This window comes from Diadema antillarum, unplaced genomic scaffold (genome assembly GCF_040938485.1).
Source record: "Diadema antillarum isolate AM-2024a unplaced genomic scaffold, OU_Dant_1.0 scf00000132, whole genome shotgun sequence".
NCBI classification, from domain to species: Eukaryota; Metazoa; Echinodermata; class Echinoidea; order Diadematoida; family Diadematidae; genus Diadema; species Diadema antillarum.
Window position 1 is genome coordinate 845,613 of NW_027271021.1, and position 23,262 is coordinate 868,874.

The 23,262-nt window shown below is 38.8% G+C and overlaps 1 protein-coding gene and 1 pseudogene across 1 annotated transcript; both read right to left on the reverse strand.

Annotated features, from left to right (window-relative positions):
* Positions 1–44: 44 nt before the first annotated feature.
* On the reverse strand, positions 45–1,010 carry LOC139720735 (uncharacterized). Its single transcript, XM_071632090.1, has 2 exons — positions 749–1,010; positions 45–547 (listed from the first exon to the last, which is right to left on the reverse strand). Exons 1-2 carry the CDS (start codon positions 1,008–1,010, stop codon positions 45–47), a joined length of 765 nt encoding a protein of 254 aa, XP_071488191.1.
* Positions 1,011–3,393: 2,383 nt separating this feature from the next.
* LOC139720720 (cytochrome P450 4V2-like) lies at positions 3,394–18,841 on the reverse strand (annotated as a pseudogene).
* Positions 18,842–23,262: the final 4,421 nt, after the last annotated feature.

The following is a 23,262-nucleotide window of genomic DNA, read 5'->3' on the forward strand; positions in this document are numbered from 1 at the left end:
GGTCCCACGCGTGCGATAAATTGAAGCGGAGACCTCCTCTCTTGTTAAGTGTAGGTCTCTCCACACGTTCCCAGATGGCTTCCTTGACGTCCCCTCTCAAACCACTTGGATTCTCTATCCAGAATAATCACTTGATTGGTGTTAAACGAATGTTTGCTGGCATTGATGTGTGTGTATACTGCTGAATCCGGGATGCTTTCTGAGTTGCTGGGTCTTCTGTGTTGGTTCATGCGAGCTTTTAGTGATTGTTGTGTCTCCCCTATGTAGAAATCATGGCAATCCTCCTGGGAACATCGGATGCCATAGACTACGTTTCTCTGTTTTTCTTTGGCGGCTCGGTCCTTGACGTGAACTAATCTCTGCCTTAATGTGTTGTGGGGCTTGAAGGCAGTAGTGATGCCTTGTTTCTGAAACAGCCTTTTGATCTTGTCCGACAGATCATGCACGTACGGGATAGTGATGGTGACTTTCCGTCCCTGTGTACCGTGGGTTCTCTGTGTGTTCTTGCTTTGTCGTTTCGGGGTGTCTGCTTTAGAGAATGCCCAGTCTGGGTATCCACATCCAGCCAGGGCGTTTTTGATGTTGGTCTTTTCTTTTTAAACCTCAGGTGGACTGTGAACTATGGTGTCTGCTCTATGGAAGAGGGTCCTGATGACTGCAAGTTTGTGAACCAAGGGGTGATGTGACTGGAAATTAAGATACTGGTCCGTATGGGTCGGTTTCCTGTACACTGAAGTGGAGAGGGTACCATTTGAATCGACGTGGACCTCAACATCTAGGAATGCCAGATGTCCATCCTTGCATGTTTCTTGTGTAAAGGAAATGTGCGTGTCCAAGGAGTTGATATGACCAAAGAAAGACGAACTCTCTTCGTCATGGAGGATGACAAAAGTGTCATCCACGTAGCGGAGCCAGATACGTGGTTTGTGTCCAGAGTAGGTACTCAGTGCTGTGGCCTCAAACTCTTGCATGTAGATGTTGGCCACTATGGGAGAAACTGGTGAACCCATAGCACATCCATGTTGTTGTATGTAGTGCTTGCCGTTGAAAGAAAAATAGGTTGTACTCAAACAAACCCCTAGCGCTTCAACAATCTGATCTATGGAAAGTGAAGTACGATCCTTCCAGCTGTCATCCCGACTAAGACAAGTCCTAACCGCATTAACTGCTTCAGATGAGGGAATCGATGTAAATAAGGCACTTACATCATATGATACTAATGTTTCATATTCCGCTAGTTTGATGTGTGAAATCTTCTCAACGAAGTCTTGGCTGTTTTTCACGTGGTGAGGGGACTTTCCTACTAAGGGACTTAGAATGTTGGCAAGGTGTTTGGCAAGGCTGTAAGTCACAGAGCCAATGCAGCTTACAAAAAAAAAATCCCAAGCCGTCTTTCGCGCGCTGGACAAGGTCCAGTGCGCTCTGCACAATCTCGCACTATTTAAGGGCCATTCCATCATCGGGAGCTTCATTCGCCAGAAGAAGCCAATTGATAATTGGCGAAACGTCGCAACAGTGAGTTTATTTCCAGTTTCTTGATTCAACTAATCTTTGATCTTGTACTTCGACTGGATGAATGAGAAGAATTTATATTTGAAGATTTAGTTGCCGATGTAACAAATCCTTAATTGATAAGTAAAACTCTCAAAAAGCATCTCCTAATAATCGCTGACATAGATGAAGATGCACATACATGACATGATAAAGGGATATTAATAAATCAACCAGGAATATACTACAAAAGTTTCACTGGGTATACAAGTCAAGAAACAATGAAAATTGTGAATGTTATGGTAAGATAGAGCAAGGGAATTGTTTTCTGTCTTTTTGAATGATAGGGAGAAACCACTTATGAAATATGAAAGGGTATTTTTCTTATGAAAATGGCTGATATAAAAAACAACAAAATAACAGGACCACTTCGCTCTTGATTGTTTTTTTTTTATTTTTACTATGTTTGCATTTCTTCACCATACATTAATGTAACACAAGTCCTATGTGTTTCCATGTGCTTTCTAGAATGCAGAAAAGAAGAATAACTCGTAGCTCAGTGCTTGATAGCTACACGAATTTCAGTTAGCTGTCGCAACCAGGGTTGCAAGATTGGAACAATGCTGTGCATAGTCGATCTTTATACCCGAACTCAGTCGGCCTTCACATTTTGTTTTCCTAGCCCAAATTTCACTGCAAAGTTGTATCTATGAAATCATTGAAAACCAGGTATACGGCCATAGACATGTTAATTTCATGATTATATAATGCCATGGAAATTTATATGTATGCCTTAATTCAACAGTGAATTGGTAAGACTTTGTAAACTTTGTTACAATGAATAACTTTAGAAGGCCTTTATACGTATTCCCAGTTTTTACATAATAATCAGGGTTTAAAATCATTTTCATGCTTTGATAATGATAATAGGGGGCCCACTCACCATGGGTGTTTTTTAAACTTTAGATTTGATGATTTGCCCTGCCCCCCCCCCCCCCCCCCCCCCAGTGTTACTGTTCGTGTCAAGCCTTGCATAATGTCGAGCCTGGCATCTATATGAATTAAAGTTATTTAGACACTTAGAAGAACAGACGCAGTTGACTGCAGCAGCAGTAATCATTGAAGTCATGGTAGAAAAATCATTCTATATACCATAGAAGAATAGAATTTCGATCATGAGAACAATATCTTGTTCAAATCCGATGTGATTTTATGGGTAGTGTAGGTAGTATTCAATGATGGGGCAGGTTTATTAACAAGGCCGTTAGGATCTAATTTCTTCCATGAGCAAAGCCTTTTTTTGCAGAATCAGATTTCTATAACAGTTTTAAAATCTATCTCCATCAATACCAACTGAGGACTGTGATTGCAAAATGAGTTAACTACATTCTTGTATGAAAATTTGAGATATTTGTGTTTAAAACTGATAAACACAACAAAAGAAAATTACAAGAATTTTTTTTTTTTTTTGCTAATGATAACTTTAATAAAGAATATTCCTCGTTTTGTAACAAATGAGGTGTCAACGGAAAGGCTTTATTCTGCGGTGCTATCAAATGATGGACTTCTTTGAATTGTTTAAACATGGCCGCAACATTAACTCACGATCAAATTCTTCAAGTACATGCATAGGCCTATCAGATCTGTTTGGTTGAATGGTTCCACTGCGTTTCCGATACAGTGCACTCCTGTTATAACGAACACGGTCATAACGAAATTCCAGTTACAACGAAGTAAAATTGCAGGCCGCAACATTACTCGCTCTTTGTTTTTGTTATTGTTTATTTGTTCAGTTATAACGAAATATCGATATAACGACAGAATACCGCCTGTCCCGAGGACTTCGTTTTAAGGGTGTCCACTGTATATACACGAAGCAGCTCTCAGTCATGTCGATGTTGGCTACTCCCTTCTGCTGATTTCCATGAGGATCTTTCCCTCTGCTGGTCTCGTGACAAACTCTACAGACGGCTTTGCCTCGTCAATTGTCTGGAGCGAGCGAAAGGAAAACCGCCTCAGAAGGTTAGACAAGACAACCTTCTCTTCCATCGTCGCGAATCGCTGGCCTGAAAGCGCAAAGAGAAAAGGTACAAAATGTTTCATCTTACTATCCTTTTCCATTGATCTATCTTGATTTGCCCTCTCGTATTTCCTCTCAAAGAATGCCCTCTGAAACACCTAAAATCATTTAACCAACTTAATAAAAAAAAAACCGGAAAGCTTTTAATAGTCATATGGAAGCTAACGAAAACTTTAATAATCCCTGGACATGCCGTAAGTCATCATTTTGACATCTGAATGATATTCCTGATTTAAGATTTTGCTACAAAACTGAATTACAAAAAATAAACATGTCATCTTGCCGTGACATCAGTCACAAGGTACGCCCAAAAAAGGTGGTTTTTTTTAAATTATTTTTTAAGGGGGTGCAGGGCTAACTGTCATATATGTCATGTTAAAATTGATTACCGATGCAATTCCTTGGTCCGGCCGAGAAAGGGACGTAGGCAAAGGGGTGTCGCTTGGCGCTATTTTCCGGAAGGAAGCGATCGGGGTCAAAAACCTCCGGATCGGGGAAGTGTTCTGGGTCATGGTGAAGGCTGTGCATCCACAGTTGGATGTCGGTTTCCTTTGGCACGACTTTGCCGTCTGTATGAAAAGACGTTATGATAATAGAGAATACCTATCAGATTCCCTCGCATTTCTCTACTCATTATCTTGTCAACCGAAAGCAACTATTGTGAGATCATACGTGAAGTCATTCTCAAGGTATATGTTCTTTCATATTTTCAAACTCTTTTATAGAGAAAGACAAATGAATAGGAATCGTTGATCCAACGTTTCAACAGACGAATTCAGCGCGTGAGCTTATATGGATGGTATAGTTTTGGTTGAGATGGCCGGCTTCAGGTTTCAAGTTTTTAGTGAGATAATGAGAAACCTCTTAGGAAATTTGAAAGAGCATACAATTCCAAGATGAATTCAAAGTCTTTCTGATGAAAATTGGTATTGAAATGGCCGAAATATAAAAAAAAGCAATCCATTCAATTCAAAGTTTATTTTCATTTTTCGACAAAACATATATGTTTCACTTCCTTTACAGAATAAGGTAAACAGAACATTGTGTAATGAAAAGATTGTACAATAATTGAGGACCTTATAGTAATTATACATTGTAGTAAAAAAAGAAACAGAAGTAGTCGAAATGAAATACATGTAAAACCTTGCTTAAAGTGCGAAAAATGGAGAGATCCACTAAAAAGACAGAGCTTGTAGAATGTGGGCTCCTCTGGAAAAGAACATCGATGGAAAGAGAAATTGAAGCATCGTAAACACACAAAAAAAGAAGAGGAAGAAGTCTGGATTTTTTTTTATATTTTGAACAACATTCTTTTCCTTCGTTTCCTTATCTCAGCCATCTCAAAAACAATGTTTATAAACTTTGAATTCATCTTGGAATTTTATGCCCTGTAATATTTCATAAGCTATTTTGTAATTATCTCGTGAAAAGGGAAAAGCTGAATCCTCATCTCAACCAAAACTATACAATCTCTTTACGGTCGCTAATTCACTTTCTTCTCTCTTTCAGAGGAATGACTGTGATCACCAATCATCGATCCTTTTGAAAATTGTGAGGGAAGCTCCCTTAAAAACAATAAAGTATACAATCACATGGCCTTAAGTTATTAAAGTTCAGTTCAGTTTATTTCTACATTCCGTTTTCAATGAAATACGTATATGAAATATTCAAATAATTATGTCGTAAATTACAGTGTATGTGAATTGTTTCAACCAATGAATACAAATTATGGAGGACGATCGTATTAGAAAATGATAAAAGGAGAAAAAAATATCAAATAATGTCCAGTTGAAGTAACGCTGTGCGATAAAGAGCACTTCGAGTTTAGTTTAAAGAGATTCCTATTCACATTTATTCTCTTGTTTGTTTTTTTGTTTGTCTGTATGTTTCATTTCCATCTGAGAAGATTGCTGGATAGCCGATATTCATCTGCAATAGCTGGTATTCCATGGGGTCCGGTTGGATGTATTACCAAGCGGGATCACTTCACCGGGTTAAACACCCTGCTCTTTGCGATGAATAAATGAAGCGGGATCTTTAACGTGCATGAGTTGTGACTCTCTCACACACGGGACTTCCATTTTATGTCCTCTTACTAGAGGGGATGGCATGATTACACAGAAGATTTTTATGCATGTATACAAAAATATCATATACATTTATATGATTTTTTTTTCTGACGAGGAAGATAGCCCCAAACTGATAACATAAGACGTTACAACCTACAAGAATAAATGAAAAAAATACAAATTAAATCGAAAATCGTTTCATATATCCAAGACGATATCCTCGTCAATGGTCCTGGTAACCATAGGAACTGGTGGAATAAGACGATGTGATTCTTTCAGGACTCGAGCCATATATGGCAGGTTAGCCAGGTCGTCTGAGGTCACAGAACGGTCCGTGTTCCCTACAAATATGTCGAAAAGCATCATTACATGCATATGTGTACACACTTCAACCCACACTTACATACACTCAGCAAAAAAAAAAAAGAAGGTAAACACTTTTTCAAGTTCATATTTTTCATAAAATATTCGGATAGATATGAATGTTTTATATACCATGTTAACGGTAGTTTAATTGGCTATGAACCTGGTAGGTCAATAGTATAAATGAGTGAACATTCATTCATTTATCTCCTCCAAAGCACAAAAATAAAAATTGCAAAAATGGACAAGTTGTCATTCATGCGTATGCGATGTGCTCTTCCATGCCATCACAATAACAACAAATGACAATTTAAAACCAAAAAAAAAATCAAATTGAGTTTTAAAAATCATCCTATGATCTCTATAATGACTTTGTAGCCCGCAAAGATAAAGAAAGACGAAAAAATAGTAGAGAAAATTAAGAATCTTCTGTCTAACCATCCAAATACAAATGGCATGAAAGAGGCAATATTCACAAAAATGGCAGACATTCCAAACGTTATTTCAAATTAAGAAATTTGAAAAAAAATGATATTTGGTTCTTGAATTTGCCTCATGAATTATTGAATTCCTAAATCAAAGAATGAAATAAGAAAGTATGTCCATTTTATCACCTTTGCGGCTTACTCCCTGTGTCATTTGAAGTTAGATTCGACAGAAAACTCTTTTACCTCTTTAGTTTCCCACTTTGTTTTGTGTTTGAGGATATGAAGAGATACAAGGGGACGAAAACTTATTTTTTGCTATTTAATTCATGTCTCTCATTGTGTTAAATTGGTATTTTGCTATCATTGCTATCCTTAAGGGCGTTTGCAAATGAATGACAAAATGTCAACTTTTGCCATTTTTACTTTTGTATCTTGAAGGACAAAAATCAATGTGTTCACTCATGCATGACATTTCCCTTTGTATCAACCTACCAGGTTGATAGCCAATTAAATAATCTTTAATGATAACACAATGATTTTGATGAAAATCTTCTATGAAAAATATGTGCCGGAAAAAGTGTTTACTTTCTTTTTTCTGAGTGCATGTGTACACTCGGCAAAAAAGAAGGCGGACAGTTTTTCAAGTTCAAATTTTCATGGATTATTTGCCTGATACTAGTGTTTTACATACCATATTAAAGGTTATTTAATTGGTTGTCAACCTAGTAGATTAATACAAAGGGAAATTGTACGCATGAGTGAACACATTAATTTTGATTTGATTTGATTTGATTTATTTCCGCATTCAATTAAATACAAATTGAATACAAATTTCAAAAGCACAAAGACAGAGAATAACAAGTGCACTGAAATAAAACGATAACAGCACACAAATAGATACACGTAGGTAATTGCATTGAGAAGCATACATTCACAGAAACATAAATTAAATACACAGGTTTTTTCAGTATATAAAGTAACAGATATAATTGAATGCAAGAGACCGCCATCGTGAGCGACTATGCTTGAAATGGATGGGGCCTTATTCATGTGTTTTCGCTCTTCCATACAAAAAAAAAATGACATCAAAGACAAATTTAACACAACAAGAAATGCAAATAAATAAGTATAATTAAATCTGTGATCTCTACATCTTCGTAGCCCCCCAAAAATAAAGCAAGGCAAAAAATAATAATAACCAAGACGAAAACGAAAAAGAACAATCTAGTCCCCCTTCCATTATATTATCTCCCATCCTTCTCCCCTGGATCGGGGGGGGGGGGGGGGCACCTGATTCCGCCATGAACAAACTTGAAACTAGTCACCAATGTACAAACTCATAGTATTAACTTAGCTCTGCCACTTTTGGTTCACACATGGAACTATCGATTTATGTACCACATGATGTGAAATTATGAAAATCGTCTGGAATGCCCCTTTAATGTTCGTGCTCAAAACATCAAAAAGAACTACCCAGTAGTCGCGTGTGACCCGAGTACTGAGGACAATACAATGTATAATTTTTTTTTCATCTTTTCCTGGGCAAAAACGTATACAGCCTCAATCTTTACATGTCTGCAAAGTAGAAGGAAAAGATCAGACAAGTTTGATTAATAAAAGCAAACCGAGTATATTTTACCAGCCACGTCATTATCTCCAGTGTTTTAGTCTACAAATTCCATACAAAATGAAGAAATAAGCTATTTTACGCTCAGGTCTAAGATATACCAGAATCCTCACAGAATCGCATAAAGCCCATAAGATCCTATAAAGTTACATCCCTAGCTGCATAATACTTAAAAGTACCAAACTTTAATACCAAGGACAGTGTCCAACTCGTCATGCAGGCGCGCCTGAACATCGGGGTGCCGGCCAAGAAGAAGCAGGGTCCAGGACGTTCCAGCCGCTGTTGTGTCATGACCCTATCGCAAAGGTTACCAATTCGATGGCAACAATGAAATAACCATAATGATGGAAGTAATAGTAACAGCGACAACGATAATAATCAAATGATGATGATTATGATGATGACGTGTAATTCTAATGCTTACGATACTGATTACGAGAACAAATGGTTTATTTACGTCATTAGATTACCGTGGATCACGTGGAGCTGATGTGCTTTAAAATATGTTATCACCCCCGTGACTGAGGCGAAATTAGCAACTACATTATCATACTGAACTCACTCCCCTCTCTGGGCAGTCTCTTACACAAGACTGTCGCTTTATGGCCTTTATTTATTTTTTTTTAATTCAAACCAAGTTCTGTTTCCAACATGATATCCACGTATATTTCTGATGGTTACACAGGATTGTTTCAAGCACTTTACTTTGATTCATCAAGACTTTGGGAAACAACATTCGCTCACAAAAGGCTTCCACCACAAGGTTGAGCTACATCATCTTTTCTCATGTTGTTCTTGTCTAATTTCAAATATTATTGTTTAAAAGCCGGTACGCTCCCAGCTGAAGATTGTGGCAAAATCGGATGGGTGACTTTGAACGAATTGTGGGGGTTCCCTTTCAGTACGAGCCTGTAGAAGCAAGTCTACAACTGTTAAAGACAAAAAAAAAAAGATAATCCGTCTTGATTTACTATAGTCGATATGAATACTCGGGGAGCAATTACTACAGACCTAAAAACAAAAAAAAAAAAAAAAAAACGGACTGGCAAAAATGAAAGATTCAGGACCTTGGCGCAATATGATTAGAAAATCATAGCGACAGGTGTTGTTGCCAGTTCAAATTCATATTATGCACTACCAAATACAATCATGAACGCTTTGCAGCCCTTGACAAAACGCAACGCCATATATCAGACCCTGGAGTGGCGGGAAAAAAAAAAACCGGTCTCGTCACTGCCCATAGAAATCGGAAGGAGTCTTACACACACATAGAGAGAGAGACACACATACACACACACACAAAGCAAAGCAAAGCAAACAAAAATAGTCGATTCACAACTACAGGTTACGAACAATGCATTCCTACCTCAAACATGAAGGTATCCACCTCATCCTGTATGTCTTTAATTGTGAAGTTTGGGTCCTCTCTGTGAATCTGGACAAGGAGATCCAAGAATGCGATACGCTTCCGTGTTCCAACACTTATAGCGCCATTGCCCACGTAACTGGCGCCAAGAGGTGTGGAAGTATGGTGCAGTTTTTCGCGAATCACCTGAAAATAAAATATGAAATTACAGACGTGTGTAGGATGGACTTACACCCGCAAAGAGCGACTCTCTTCTTTACTGGATCATACTCCCACGGAGAGTTGGCTAAACTTCATCTTTAAAGACCCGGTCATTTGGGGATGTACATGTCTCATTGAGCTAAAAGGCTGGCCCATCTTGGATATATTCGGGAACCAAGGTAAACGAATTGTTTATAGCTTTATCACTGATCTCTGTGAAAATGGACACACAACCCCTCCCATCCGCCCCCCCCCCCCCGCAAAAAAAAAAGGAGAGAAGAGAAATGGAAAGTAGACCATCGTTACTAGTCATTGTACGCTTTGATGCACACATCGCTGACCTTAGTTTCGAATGTACCCTGTTGGTTAGAAATTGAATCGGATCACCCATGAATTCCACGTTCCTAGGTCTTTTAGCTCGATTGAACCGTAAGGCAGCAGGAATGGCTTCCACATTATTGGTCAGATAATAGGTGGATCTTAATGGCATAGTCGTGACAGCCGAGTCTAGGTATCATAGTCAGCAAAATGTCCTTTAGAGGAGAAATCCATCCCAAAAGTAAATTAACTTCAAAAGAAGTAGACAAAATACTCCATACAGAGCAATACAAAAATGACCAAAATTGGATGAGAAATAAGGAAGATATGACATACCTCAATTTCACATTTTGGGGGAAAACATTTCTTGACCAGTCCTTATGAATATTCTAATGAGCAAGTTGGCGATGTCATGCTCTCACAATTTATTATTCAATTCATATACAGTACTGAGAAAAATCTCTTATTTCAGCTGTATAAATAAAAGATTGTGAGGTTATGACGTCATCAACTTGCTTTGGAATATTCATAAGGACTGGTTAAAATAAATGAAATTTCAAAATTTTATATGTTACTAATTTCTTATCCAATTTTCTCATTTTTGCATCATTCTGTAGGGAATAGTTTTCTCTTTCTTTTGCAGTTCATTTATTATATGGGTGGATTTCTTCTTCAGATAAATATGATATTCCAAACACATCAAATATCCACCTGTTTGGTCGTACTGTGCAGAGTTTCCAGGAATAAAGCGTGCTGTGCACCAATTTCAGTCCGCTCAAAAACAGCATTCGGCCACATCAGGGGATTTTTGAACCTCCTCATGATCAGGTAACCCATTCTTGAGCATGTGATGCAAATGAGAAATTGAAGTCGGGTTTCACGAGAAGGAATATATAGGCACATACAGGCACTGTATAGGCCTGCAGACGAACATAATTAGGGAGGTTGATTGACACCTTTTGGGAATTTTTTTTTTACTACATTGAAACTGACAACATGAACATTGTAGACGACTTCTTTGTTGTTTATTGCTATCTGATTGGTTTACTTCTGCGGGACTATGTGAGATCACTGTGCGTCAGTTTGTCTTTAAATTGATACATTTTAGTTGTGTGGTTAGTGTTGGGGTGTTGTCAGCGTGCAATATCATCAAGAAATGTGATTAGGTTGTCGTTGTGTTGTTTAGATGCACTGCTGATTGGACCTTACAATTTGAAATTTATTGAGAGGAAAAACGAAGAATACATAAACACAGAACAATGTAGAACCTTGAAACAATCATAATAATACTATATGCCATCCAGCCTTCATGGGTTGTGTATGCCCTTTCTCCTTTCTTTAAAAAGTATACTCCATTTTCCTCGTTTAATAGATCGACTGCACGAAGTAGGAACTTGATCGCCTGAAAATTAAATTGAACGCTCCAAACAAGCTCATCGGGATCACATGACTATCGCGTGAATTTCAATGCACGAGTAGGAAATGCAATGCTCGCATTTGGAAATTGAACAGGCAAAACGTGAATTTGATTTGACGAAAACGAAATAGAACTCCTATAAATGAAATTGATGGCTCGGATTCTGAATTTGAATGTCCGAATACTTTCGCGCGCGTGGGCGGTGCGAATTTGAAAGCACATTTATGAATTGGAATGACAGAAGAATGAAATTGACCGGGAAAACCTATTTCAATATTCATTTAATTTTTGAATAAGGTGGCGTAGTTTATGCAGTAGACAATAAGACATTCGCGATGTCACAATTTTTGTAGTGGTTTCAGGACAAAGCGAAAATTGTGCGTGAGCGATAGATCACTATTTTCAAGAAGTTGGCCTATATATTGTGTCCATAATGAAGCAAGGCAATGAACTCTACGCTATGATATGATAGGATCACCTCCCTGGTTATGATTGTGATGTGAGGTTCTTTCCACTTCAGACCAACCCCTTCCCCACTCTCACCTTAGTCTTAGGCAAATGCGCGTGATTCACGTCAAAGATAAGGCCTTGATATAAGTTACTGCATGTATACATCAGGCACATGACACCTCATGACGTTTACGAGGACAGTTTCTACAACAGAGGGGAAGATTATTACCTTTGGACGGCACGCACATAGTCGCTTTCGCCTCCACCTTGCGCGTTGACATATTTCCCCATGGCTGTGTCTACACCGTAAACAAACAAATAAGAAAGTCGTCACAATGACATTTTGTACTCCTACTGCCGCCATGATCACACTATCTTACGCGCACGATTCATTTTCATTGTTACGGGAAATGTTAAAGTGTCAACGGCCGGTTGTTTGTCCTGATCTGTAACATCTATAGTCAGACAATCACAGAATTCATCATTATCCTTTGTCGGTTATTCAATCTCTCTTTCTCGAAAGTTACATAATATGATGTGGTTCAGTTGAGTAAATTCTAATCTTTGAATGAGTAGTGAATTGTATTATATTCGTCGAGTACCACATATGATATCCAGGGCGCAGGCAGTAATGAGAGGATAGATGTTGACAGGATCACGTTTGTCTGCAAAACGCGTCCAGCTTCTCCGCCAGGATGATGCTCTGCTCATTGAACACATCGATGAAGTTTTGGAGAATGGAGAAGTGGAAAGTCGGTGTCAGCATCTTGCGGCGTTGGAACCACTTCTTGCCGGTGCTGTGTAAGGAATTGAGAAGGGCATTAGGGCATTTACGGTCTTGAAAAAGAACTATACACGGTAGAGGTAGAGGTGTTTGGTATTATAGTGATGATAATAAAGATATCAGCAAGAGAGCATGAAATTTTTATTTGTTCAGTTCAAGCCACCCCCCCCCCCTCCCGTCAGACTAATCAATATCGGTACCAAAAGCAAGGGTGCCCTCAGCTGCAGAAATCAGGTCGCTGTAACTCTGTTAATACTTAACGCATGTCAATAAATTGCGATACACATAGATGCAAAACAATCAGCGTCTTCCATACCTGAGCAACAGACCCGGGCCGAGCCATGGTTCCACGAACTTATAGCCAAATCCTTTCTTGATATGTCGACTGCTACTGAGTATAGCCTGTATGTAAGAACACGACACAAGTGTTTCAACAGATTACGAGGACGACTAGACAGAAATACAAGTGATAAAATAATTCCATCTGTACTTGTTCCCCTTAACTGGGAAACCGTTACAAAAGGCCGTCGCTGCAATCTTTGCAGCTAAAGCAAGCCGAGGGTCTTCATTTGAGTCGAGTGACTCTGACGAGGTCATCAACGGCTACCTTCGCGCACACACACACTGGTGCCGACAACAGCGCTACAGCTTCTGGGACTGAAATAATATGTGAGCTAGTGAACTGTTACAATTTTTTTTTTTAATTGATAGAGGCCAGTTTAGGTCATTTATTCGGCAAAATAAAACACAAAAACATATAATAGTGGCGTTTACAATGAGAGCCAGGCAGCCTTGAAAGCATCTTGTGCTTGTGTTAGGTTGCCTACACATGAAAATACAACTTTACAATAGCAACATATATTACAACTGATTCTGTGTGAAAACGAGTAAATAAACAAAACATCATCACATTAATACGTACATATTATATACACACTCAAACACACACACACACACACACACACACACACACACACATGCAGTATACATACTGCTATACTACTCAGTCATGTCTAACTGGTCAAAGAAAGAACGCTTCAGTAAGCACTCAAATAAGAATTGTGCTGCATTTCAAAGCAGTACTTATTGAATTCCATTCACTTACGCCGGTGAACCTAATAGAGTGGGATCGTACAGTCAAACGAGTGAAAGGATACCGTAAATTTCTTCGAGAACGAGTGGAATACATGTGAAAATAAGAGCTTGTTAGAAACATATTATCAAACTTGAACTTGAAGTGACATTAGTTGGAGTATGTTTATAAGGAAACAAATAAACAACCGAAGAATTGTTCTAGGTTTCAGAGACGTCACTATAGAGACAATAGTCTATAAATTGTTTGGGTTTTTTCACATATAGAACATAATGCTGGAAATGATTTGCCTGAATATGACGACTTTATTATTAACCCTAAGCAATGAAAGATTTGACATAATATGTTTTATAGCACGTATACAGCGGACAAATATTTGTACAGCTGCGCCTGCTACGGCACATTGGCGGGAAAACAAAAGAGTTAAATAGCGCTGAAACCAACTAACGACACGTCATGTTTGGTCCCTGTTGAAGAGAGATTTTGTTGCAAGTCATGATGGCTTGAACGTAGCAATTTATTTTATTGTCAAGCTCACCTCTATGTGCTTAGCTCCATATACATATAAGCTCGGCTTCGGCCCAAACCATAACCTCACTAGGCCGCCAGTCTTCTTACGATACTGTTCCATCACACCAATGTTGTAGAGAAAAAACCCTGAGAGTCAAAAATTAAACAGAACAAAATCCAAGGAAAAATTCACAAACAAAGTAAAAACAATGATATTGATATACAATTGATCTACCTGCTGATGTCAGACATAATAATTGAGTTCAATTATGCTTTTTATTTCCATCCGACAAAAAGGATCTACAGAGTATGCATTAACGACTCATATTGTTTTACAATTTGTAAGCAACGCAGATGATAACACGTTTCTACAATATTATGAACGAATGAATTAACAATGCAAACTTCGCAATTTTATCGAAAATAGTTACATCGAAGGAAAGGAGTGATTTATATTGAAAGTACAGCTTGTAAAAGTCATCCACTAGAAAAGCAGAATTCGAAAATTATGTTATAAATCCTCCGGGTAGTAAAAATTGTTCTTTGCAAGTCGCACGCAAGGCTTGCCCGGAAAGGTGTGACACGGCGTTAAGAACGCGTGATGAACTCATTCATCTCAACACCTGCAAACTCAACTAAAACTGCTGGGGTGAACATTTTCCTTCATTCATTCCTTTTTCATGACTTCATTTCAGGTACAGAAGAGTGTGTTAGTGGACCCAAGTCGCTGGTTGTGGTGTGAGATCACATTCGCTCCATAAACACTAATAAACGAAAAATTTTCTCATAGGACAAAGATGCTTTATCAATCAGTTTTCCTTTCCCTTCTCCTTCCACGATTCCAATCCAGATACGCGAGAGGATCTTGGCATACTTGGCGAGAGGTCCCTGATGTGATGATAGTAATTGTTAGTACAAGAAATACGTAGGCCTACTAGCAGCAAGATGCCTCACCAATATGAATAGCTTTTTCCATTCCATCTTTCGGCGACAGGTACAGAGCAGTATGTCGATTCCAGGCTTAATCAGACACAGCACCATCCATCTCGACGGGATGTTCATGCAATGCACCAAAAACTTTCATTTTCCTGTCATGTAACTCAAGGGCTAAAACATACCCTTTATCTTTTGTGTCTAGGTTTACAGTATCCCATTTCATCTTGTGTATGAAATAATTCTCAATGGTCGTGACCCTGCTGGAGCTGTCAGAGTCAGCCACAGATGATTCTAAGTTTGATAAATTAGTGCGACTATCTGACACCTCACTACGAATAGCAGTAAAATTGATATTGATATTGATATCGATATTCTTTTAACTTTTTTGAATTCGGACTGTTGTTATTGTATGTAGATGTATGTAGATTGCGGTAGAAGGGTGAGTTCACAGAAAAGTCGTGTGTAGGGCCAGGTCCCCGGCGTGTCACCAGAATCGGGGTGTAGTTTTGCACGTACGTCTACGTCTGCGCCAAGGTGGTGGTAAAAGTATTTGTAGTTTTTCCTTATTTCACTGAGCCGCGAAGGTTTGCGAACGTAGCGAATTTGGAATTTCGCCAGGGTTCTTAAAGGGTTCTAAAAGTTCGTTAACATTTGCAAGAAAGTTCGCGGACGGTTTTTATTGTCGCAAGCAGTTTTTTTTTTTGTCGCAAAGAAGTGTTGAACATGTTCAAAATTTCTTTGCGAATTTGAATTTTCCCTAACAGTTGCAAAAATTCACAAAACACTCGTAAGAATTCGTAAACGGTCGTAATACGGTGTCGCTAACATTCTTTATTGATTCGCCACTGCTAGCGAACAAGTTACCAATACATATGGTTCCTGTATAAAAGCTCCTGAAACAGGCCAGATTCCACTCTAAGAAAGTTCTTGAAGCTCTTGACATCTCCATCATGTAATTGCTGCAAAAGCTTTTCATATTGACAAAAGTTTGCCCTCTGCAACAATCGCTCTCTGACCCAAACAGTCTTTCTTGTCTTCTTCCTTTCTTGTTTTTCTTCGTCTTCTTTCTTTCTCTTGAGCTGCACGATAGCTGTAGCAGCACCCAGGCAAAGCAGTTCTTCAAGGATAGTAGCACGTTGAGCCTCCTCTGGGCAGAAATTCATTTCCATAATTATTTTGGAAATCCATCTTGAACGGTGGTCACAAGTGATCTGATTGCAGTGGAAGGTTGTACGTTGGTTTTATGGGTCTGACTATACATAATCGCCTGGTACTTTTCAAGGTCCCAAAACATTCACAAATTGTCGCAAGGGATTGGCAAACAGTTTCTAATATTTGCAAAACTGTCGCTAACATTTGCTAACAGTCTCTAATAGTCGCCACCTGTGTTTCGCAAGCACTTTCGCAAACATTCCTCAAGTGTTGCTAATTGTCGCTAAACATCGCTAAAAGTCGCTTGCTGTCGCTAATGGCAGAAGTGACCCCTAATTTTTTCGCAAACATTGGTCAGAAAAGTTGGCGAATCTCAAATTCGATACGTTCGCAAACGTTCGCTACTCAGTGAGATACGTAAGGAATAATGTTCCCTTGGATGATTCACCCCTTTCGTATTCCATCTACTCGTAATAATAATAATACAATCTGGGAGATCAGTAAAAATATTTCGGATCCGAAAAAGATACACGTATCAAGAGCGTAGCAAGAACGTTCGACCGACGCCATGCTTGGTTGAATTGTTCGAATACAATTCGACCAGGGAGGTTATCTTACGAGTTTCTGAATATCATAACGGTTTTATTTTTTGTAAGTATAAACATAAACCCGGTTAATTAAGTGAATAAGTCATTATTGGAAATATCAAGAAGGGATTTTTTTGTTTTTTTAGCTTTTGTGAGAAAACAAGACAGTAGAAATGTAGGCGAATAACATAAAAGTTTTTAAGAAATGTTGGTGTGAGTGTGTTATGCCATTTATATGATAAGAAAACGGGGATACGTGTCCTAGTACGGATCCTTCATAGGGTACACCACATGAAATGTGTTTGGAAAAAGAGTCATAATTATTCAATTTATACATAGATCTACGGCTGCCTGCCCGACAGGTAAACTCTGTACCACTCCACTCCCCCCCCCCCCCCCCCGCGTATACCGCAATTGTTCAGTTTGCAAGGAAGAATTTCGTGGACTATTGTGTTGAAGGCCATGGAGAAGTCCAGAAGCTTACCCACGGTGTGCTCATGATGATCCATAGCAGAAGCATTTTTTTTTATGGAGTATTGCACGTAACTTTCAATGATTGTCATAAAAGTCACATTGCATTGTTAATAACACATTTCGCTTTTTTTTTTCTTATTTTAGATGAGCCGTCCTTATATATATACATAAATATACGTTTCTTAGAATAGGATGCAATCATAATATACAGGCCAATAACTACAGTAGGTTGAAGGATCTTTTTTTTTTCTTTTTGAAAATCGGTTTACCTGAGCCATTTCTATCTTTTTACGGTACAGTGCCAGATTTATCAATTAGAAGTATGAACTAAAGGATTAATTATTTGAGGAGCAATCTTTCAATGAATTATTTGAAATATCAAAAAGAAGTCTTCTTTTTTGTTGTTGTTGTTTTATATTCAGTACTTTCTGTTCATTCTTTGTGGTCAGACAGAAAGATTATAGGGAATAAGATTAAGACAAAAAAAACATGAAATGGATATGAAGATGAAGCAATTTGTTTTGTCAAAATATAACCTGTGATCACAAAATAGGCTTGACTATCGATTTTAATTTTATCTCCTGATTTCATTTCTAGAGTACTCTGATAATTTTCCTTTTAAGAACATTATTCATTGATCTTCGTGCTTCCTTTGTTTTTTTTATTACAATTGTTCAATTGGCAAGTGAAATGTTCTCTCTTTATAAACGCAAAGAAATTGATAGAATATTCTTACATTTGGCATGTAAATGGGTCTTTTTTTGCTAATCCAATTACATATTTTTCTTATATACACATTTTCCTCGAATATTTTCCCTAAATAATTGCTGCTCTATATTACAAGATTACATTCGTAGTATGCCAATATGCATCTTTTTTTATAAATCCATTTGGTTTGTACAAAATCGTAAAGACTTGTATACACTGTGGGAGTCCGGTGAGATTATGTCCATAACCTTAGCTCACGTTGAATATATGCTTGCGACTACTTAGAATGTCAGACTTCGTTGTGCTCTATTTCAGGGTAAGTTGTTTTTGTTTTTGTTTTTGTATTTTTTTAAGCAAGCTTTTACAATTTTGCTCATTTGGTGGACTCAATTTATTGATGGCAATTCGGAAAAGATGTAAATAATATACATTTCAAAACGACCAACAGCTCCCTGATTTAGACATAATTCTAAAAATCGATATTTTTTGTTTTATCTGTACCGTTGCGTTATTCACCATGAAGTAAATAGTTATATAGAATGACACAAGCATAAGGGTATTACAAAATGTCATATGAATTCATGAACGATTATGTAATAGTCATGGGTGCGATATCTCGTGGATCGTTGCTGAATTGGTGGGCATTTCCAACGATCGGAAGGGCTGGAGGACCATCGAATTTGCTAATGAGAATGAAAATCCGGAGGAATTTCACCAGAAGGTACGTCAAGGCAGACGTCGCGAGGATGATCGTCGCCAAAACTCCAACTCCAAGCACGGTTAACATGATGGATGAAAAACACCGACTTGATGATTCTAGAAAAGTGGTAGTGAGAGAACTGACTGATGGGCGTCAGGACCTAACGAACCTGAATGACACACTGCGAGTACGTCCGCTCTCACACGCGAAAACGAATGTTTAAAATGCGATGCAAAAACCAATAATTCTGGTGTTTGCACATATGTTTGCACACACACACACACACACACACACACACACACATACACACACATACACGCACGCACGAAAATCGCAATCATCAGCACGAGTAGGTCTTTACCTTTTCTGGCCTTCCGACGATATGACTAGGGGGTTTCATATTGGGCCTGCGTGGAGTTGAGTAGTTTTGCATACCGACCTCCTTGGGGTACAGACTACGCTGAGCTTGTGCCTACCCTGGCCTTCTTACCAATACGCTGAGCGTATAAGGGTGTACGCGAGATGAATGCAAAATCAATGAGTGAAAAAATAATAGATAGATAGATAGATACATAGATACATAAATAAATAAATAAATAAATAAATAAATAAATAAATAAATAAATAAATAGAATTAAATTGACAAACATGTTTAATTTTTCCCGTACTTTCGGGTGGACCATAAAACACAAAAATACGCAGGTTATGGGCAAGTCTACGCAACACTACGATACTACCCGTCATGCTTACGCAAAAGCACGCAAAACTACGCTACCAGAGCCAAGAGAAAGACTGTGTCACGACGTTATCCGTTCTTACTGTGAAAAAGATTCATCAAAGTTCGGATTTTTCACGGAATTGCTCCAAGTGCTTGCCCTTCAAACATGAGGAATGTGCTGTGGTGACTATTGATACTGTCTGTGATCAATTTGTGGACATGTTGAGATCAGGAAGTAGGACAGCAGGACAGAGAAAAACGGGCAGAGGTAGCTCATCAAAAAATGTCGGCAGGTACGAGCCTCTAGCGTCCGACGATGGGGAACCCTCCGGCTGCCGAGACGAGGATGAAGAGGGTACCAAATTGGGTGCTCAATCTACCATGGAAACGTACAAGGGTGCAAGCAACACAATAGATGATGCGACTCCGGAATGCGCGTCATTCAAGTTCGACGAGAGTGACACAGTGAAACTCAAAGACCAGATAAAAGAAGTGATTTGTGCCGAGCCAATCCTTTCAAAGTTGGTTGACCTCCTCGCAGCGGCCCTGATAGACCGGGTATCTCAAAGTGTGTATGCGGCAGTCAACCTGGACGTCGAGAAAAAGCAACAAGAAGTGAATGAACTTGAGAAAAAAGTCAAACAACTGGAGAAAAAGCTCTCTGACAGCGAAAACTACCAGGAGGAACAAGAGCAGTACTCAAGGCGAAACTGCCTTCGAATATACGGCGTGCCGGAGAAGAAGGACGAAATCAGCAATGACGTTGTGCTCGATCTTCTCAACTCCAAACTCGACCTCGGTTTCAACGTGGGGGAAGGCGACCTGGACAGAACACACCGGATTCAACCGAAAAGACCTCAGACAGGAAGAGCTGATCAACCACGGCCACTGATTGTCAAGTTTGCGCGGTACAATGTTCGTCAAAAAGTCTATGCCGCCAGAATGAAGCTGAAGAGAACCCCGATATACATTCGCGAAGACCTGACATCATCTAGGCAAGAACTCGTCCGTGAGGCTCTGAGATGCGACTCGATCACCAGGGTGTGGACCAATGACGGCAGAATTCGTGCACTGACAAGGGATAGCAAGATAGTGAACATTCGACATCGGGCAGATCTTGAAAAGCTGTGAGGTATCAGAACACTTGTGCATATCATTTTTGTATATTGTTATATAGATGGCTGTTAAATTTCCGTGTTTATCATGTGACAAGTCAGTCAGGTCTAACCAGAAAGGTATACTTTGCGTCTCTTGTTTAAAATGGGCACACTTTCGCTGCTCAGGCGCTTCTCATGAACTTTTCAATTCTGATGTAGATTGGATGTGCAATGCATGTTTAATGAATGAACTGCCTCAAAACATAGATAAGTTGAATGATAATGACGATGAACATGTAAGTATCAGTCAGGAAAGTTTTGATAAACTGTCTCCAGATACATATATCAGTCATCAAAAACCTGAAGTTATATTTCAGCACGTAAACTCGCATCCTGGTTTTAATATTGCACATTTGAATGTATGCTCTCTTTTGAAAAATTTTGATGAATTAATAGCACATGTAGTAAAAACAAATAAAATTCATGTTTTGTGTCTTTCTGAAACAAGATTAGACCAATCTATTACTGATAATGAAATTTTTATTGAAGGATATGCAAGCGTCAGAATGGACAGAAACAGAAATGGTGGAGGTATTTTGATATATATTCACGAGTCTGTAATATACAAAAAGAGACAGGATATATTTGATGATAAACTGGAGTTATTGTGTATCGAAATTTGTCTACCAAAACAAAAGCCATTTCTTGTGCTTTACTACTATAGACCCCCAGATTCTTATATCGATATGTTTGATAAAATAGAAAATCTCTTAGAGAACATTGAAACCCAGAGCATTGATTATGTTTTTTTGGGTGACATGAATTGTGATCTTAGCAAAGTGCCATCAGCACATCACACCAAACGTTTATTGCAAATAGCGGAAGAACATGAGCTGAAACAATTCGTTGAATTGCCTACTCGGATTACATCTAAAACCTCAACTCTAATTGATGTTCTGTTTTCCTCAAATCATGAGAAAATATCGTTTTGTGATGTAATACCCCTGAGTTTAAGCGATCACTTTATGGTCATGGCTACTTGGGTGTCACGATGTGACTGAGAGTGCGAGTGTGGAATGTGTGAGATTCCTTTGTTCAGGCAAGCCATCAGGTGGGAAATGGGGACAGCAGGCGTAAACAGCATAGAAATTTAGAATCGGGCAAGCCAGGTGGAGAGAAGTGGTTAGGGAGAAAGGACAGTGTGGAAGAAAGAGGGAGGCTCAGTGGAGTCAGGGTAGAATGGCTAATGTAGAAAGGGAGAGTTGGTAGGAGAGAATAGGTATTTAGTTAGGGGGAGATAGTTGGGATAGATAGGTTTAAAGCCAAAAGGAGGAATTAGTTGGAAAGAAAAGGGACATGTAATAAAAAGGGGAAAGCTAGTTGGAACCAGTTTAAGCACAGTAGAGGGTGGAGTTATATTAGAGGCGACAAGGAAAGTAAATTTGGAGGGAAAAGCAGTTGGATCTGAACATCTGTCAGAGCAAGACATGCTCTTCTAACTCACTGGTGATAGGAGTAGAGAGGTAGCTGATCGGCCTACAACGCAGCGCTGCATTTCAGGCAGGAGAGTCATGGCACAGCAGCCCCACGCATTAGGGCAGGGTACGCGCAAGACATGCTGCAGGCACTGACAACAGCTGAAGTCTCCTCCTCACCATTACTTCAGGGTCTGAACACCAAATCAGACGTAAGTAGTTTTGTAGCTGTATTAATTTGTTTTTGCAATATTCTGAGTTCGTCATTATTGTTATATATATATATATATACTTTTTTGTATATAGAGATTTATGTTATGTTCGCTGGTTCACTATAATATGTGGATTAATGATGTTAAAGTAAAGATTATGTTGTATGTCAGATTGGATAATAAGGTTGTATAAGAGTGCAATAGGATTTGTTGTAGTTTGGCAGGAAGACAGGCCAAGTCAGCAGGTGAATGTTTCAGGTGGAATGGTTAAATTTACAGCGATAGCTGTGGATACAATGTATTTTGGTTTTCTATGGTTGTATCAGGAAAATACAATCCAGGTTTTGTTGTTCATAACTAAAGTGAATGAAGTTAGAAGTTTAAGTGATAAGTTAGAATGTAAGTTTGGTTGCTAAAGGATTTAAAGGTTAGTTATAATGAGAAAGGGATATATGTTAAGAGAATACAGTTTAGCTGGTTTTTGATTGAGATTTCATGTCATGTTTATATGTTAAGTGAGTTATGAGTATATACATGGCGATGGTTTATTTCTGTAGTATGTATATATAGGTCTGTTTGTCATGGTGGAAGTATACAGGAGCATTATTGGTTAAGTATAAGGAAGTATTGAACTGTGGTTCATGTTTGAGATTACCCTGTGAATATATAATGTTATGAGAGGTGGTTATAATATGCCCTTATAGATCGACACTGACGAGCTGGGCTCGACGTCATCGCTAATACGCTCGACGTCATCGCTAATACGCTCGACGGCATAGCAAATACGCTCGACGGAATCATCACTACATCGACGGAATCATCGTTATCTCGACGGAAGCATCGTTATCTCGACGGCATAGCAAATACGCTCGGCGGAATCATCGCTAGTAGCTCAACGGCATCGCGGTTAGCGTGAGGGCAATTCCCGCTACCCGGACAGAATTCCCGTACCTTGGTAGTCCTCCGGTGCAAGCGGTAGCATCTCGGTCGACACGACGACAATTCC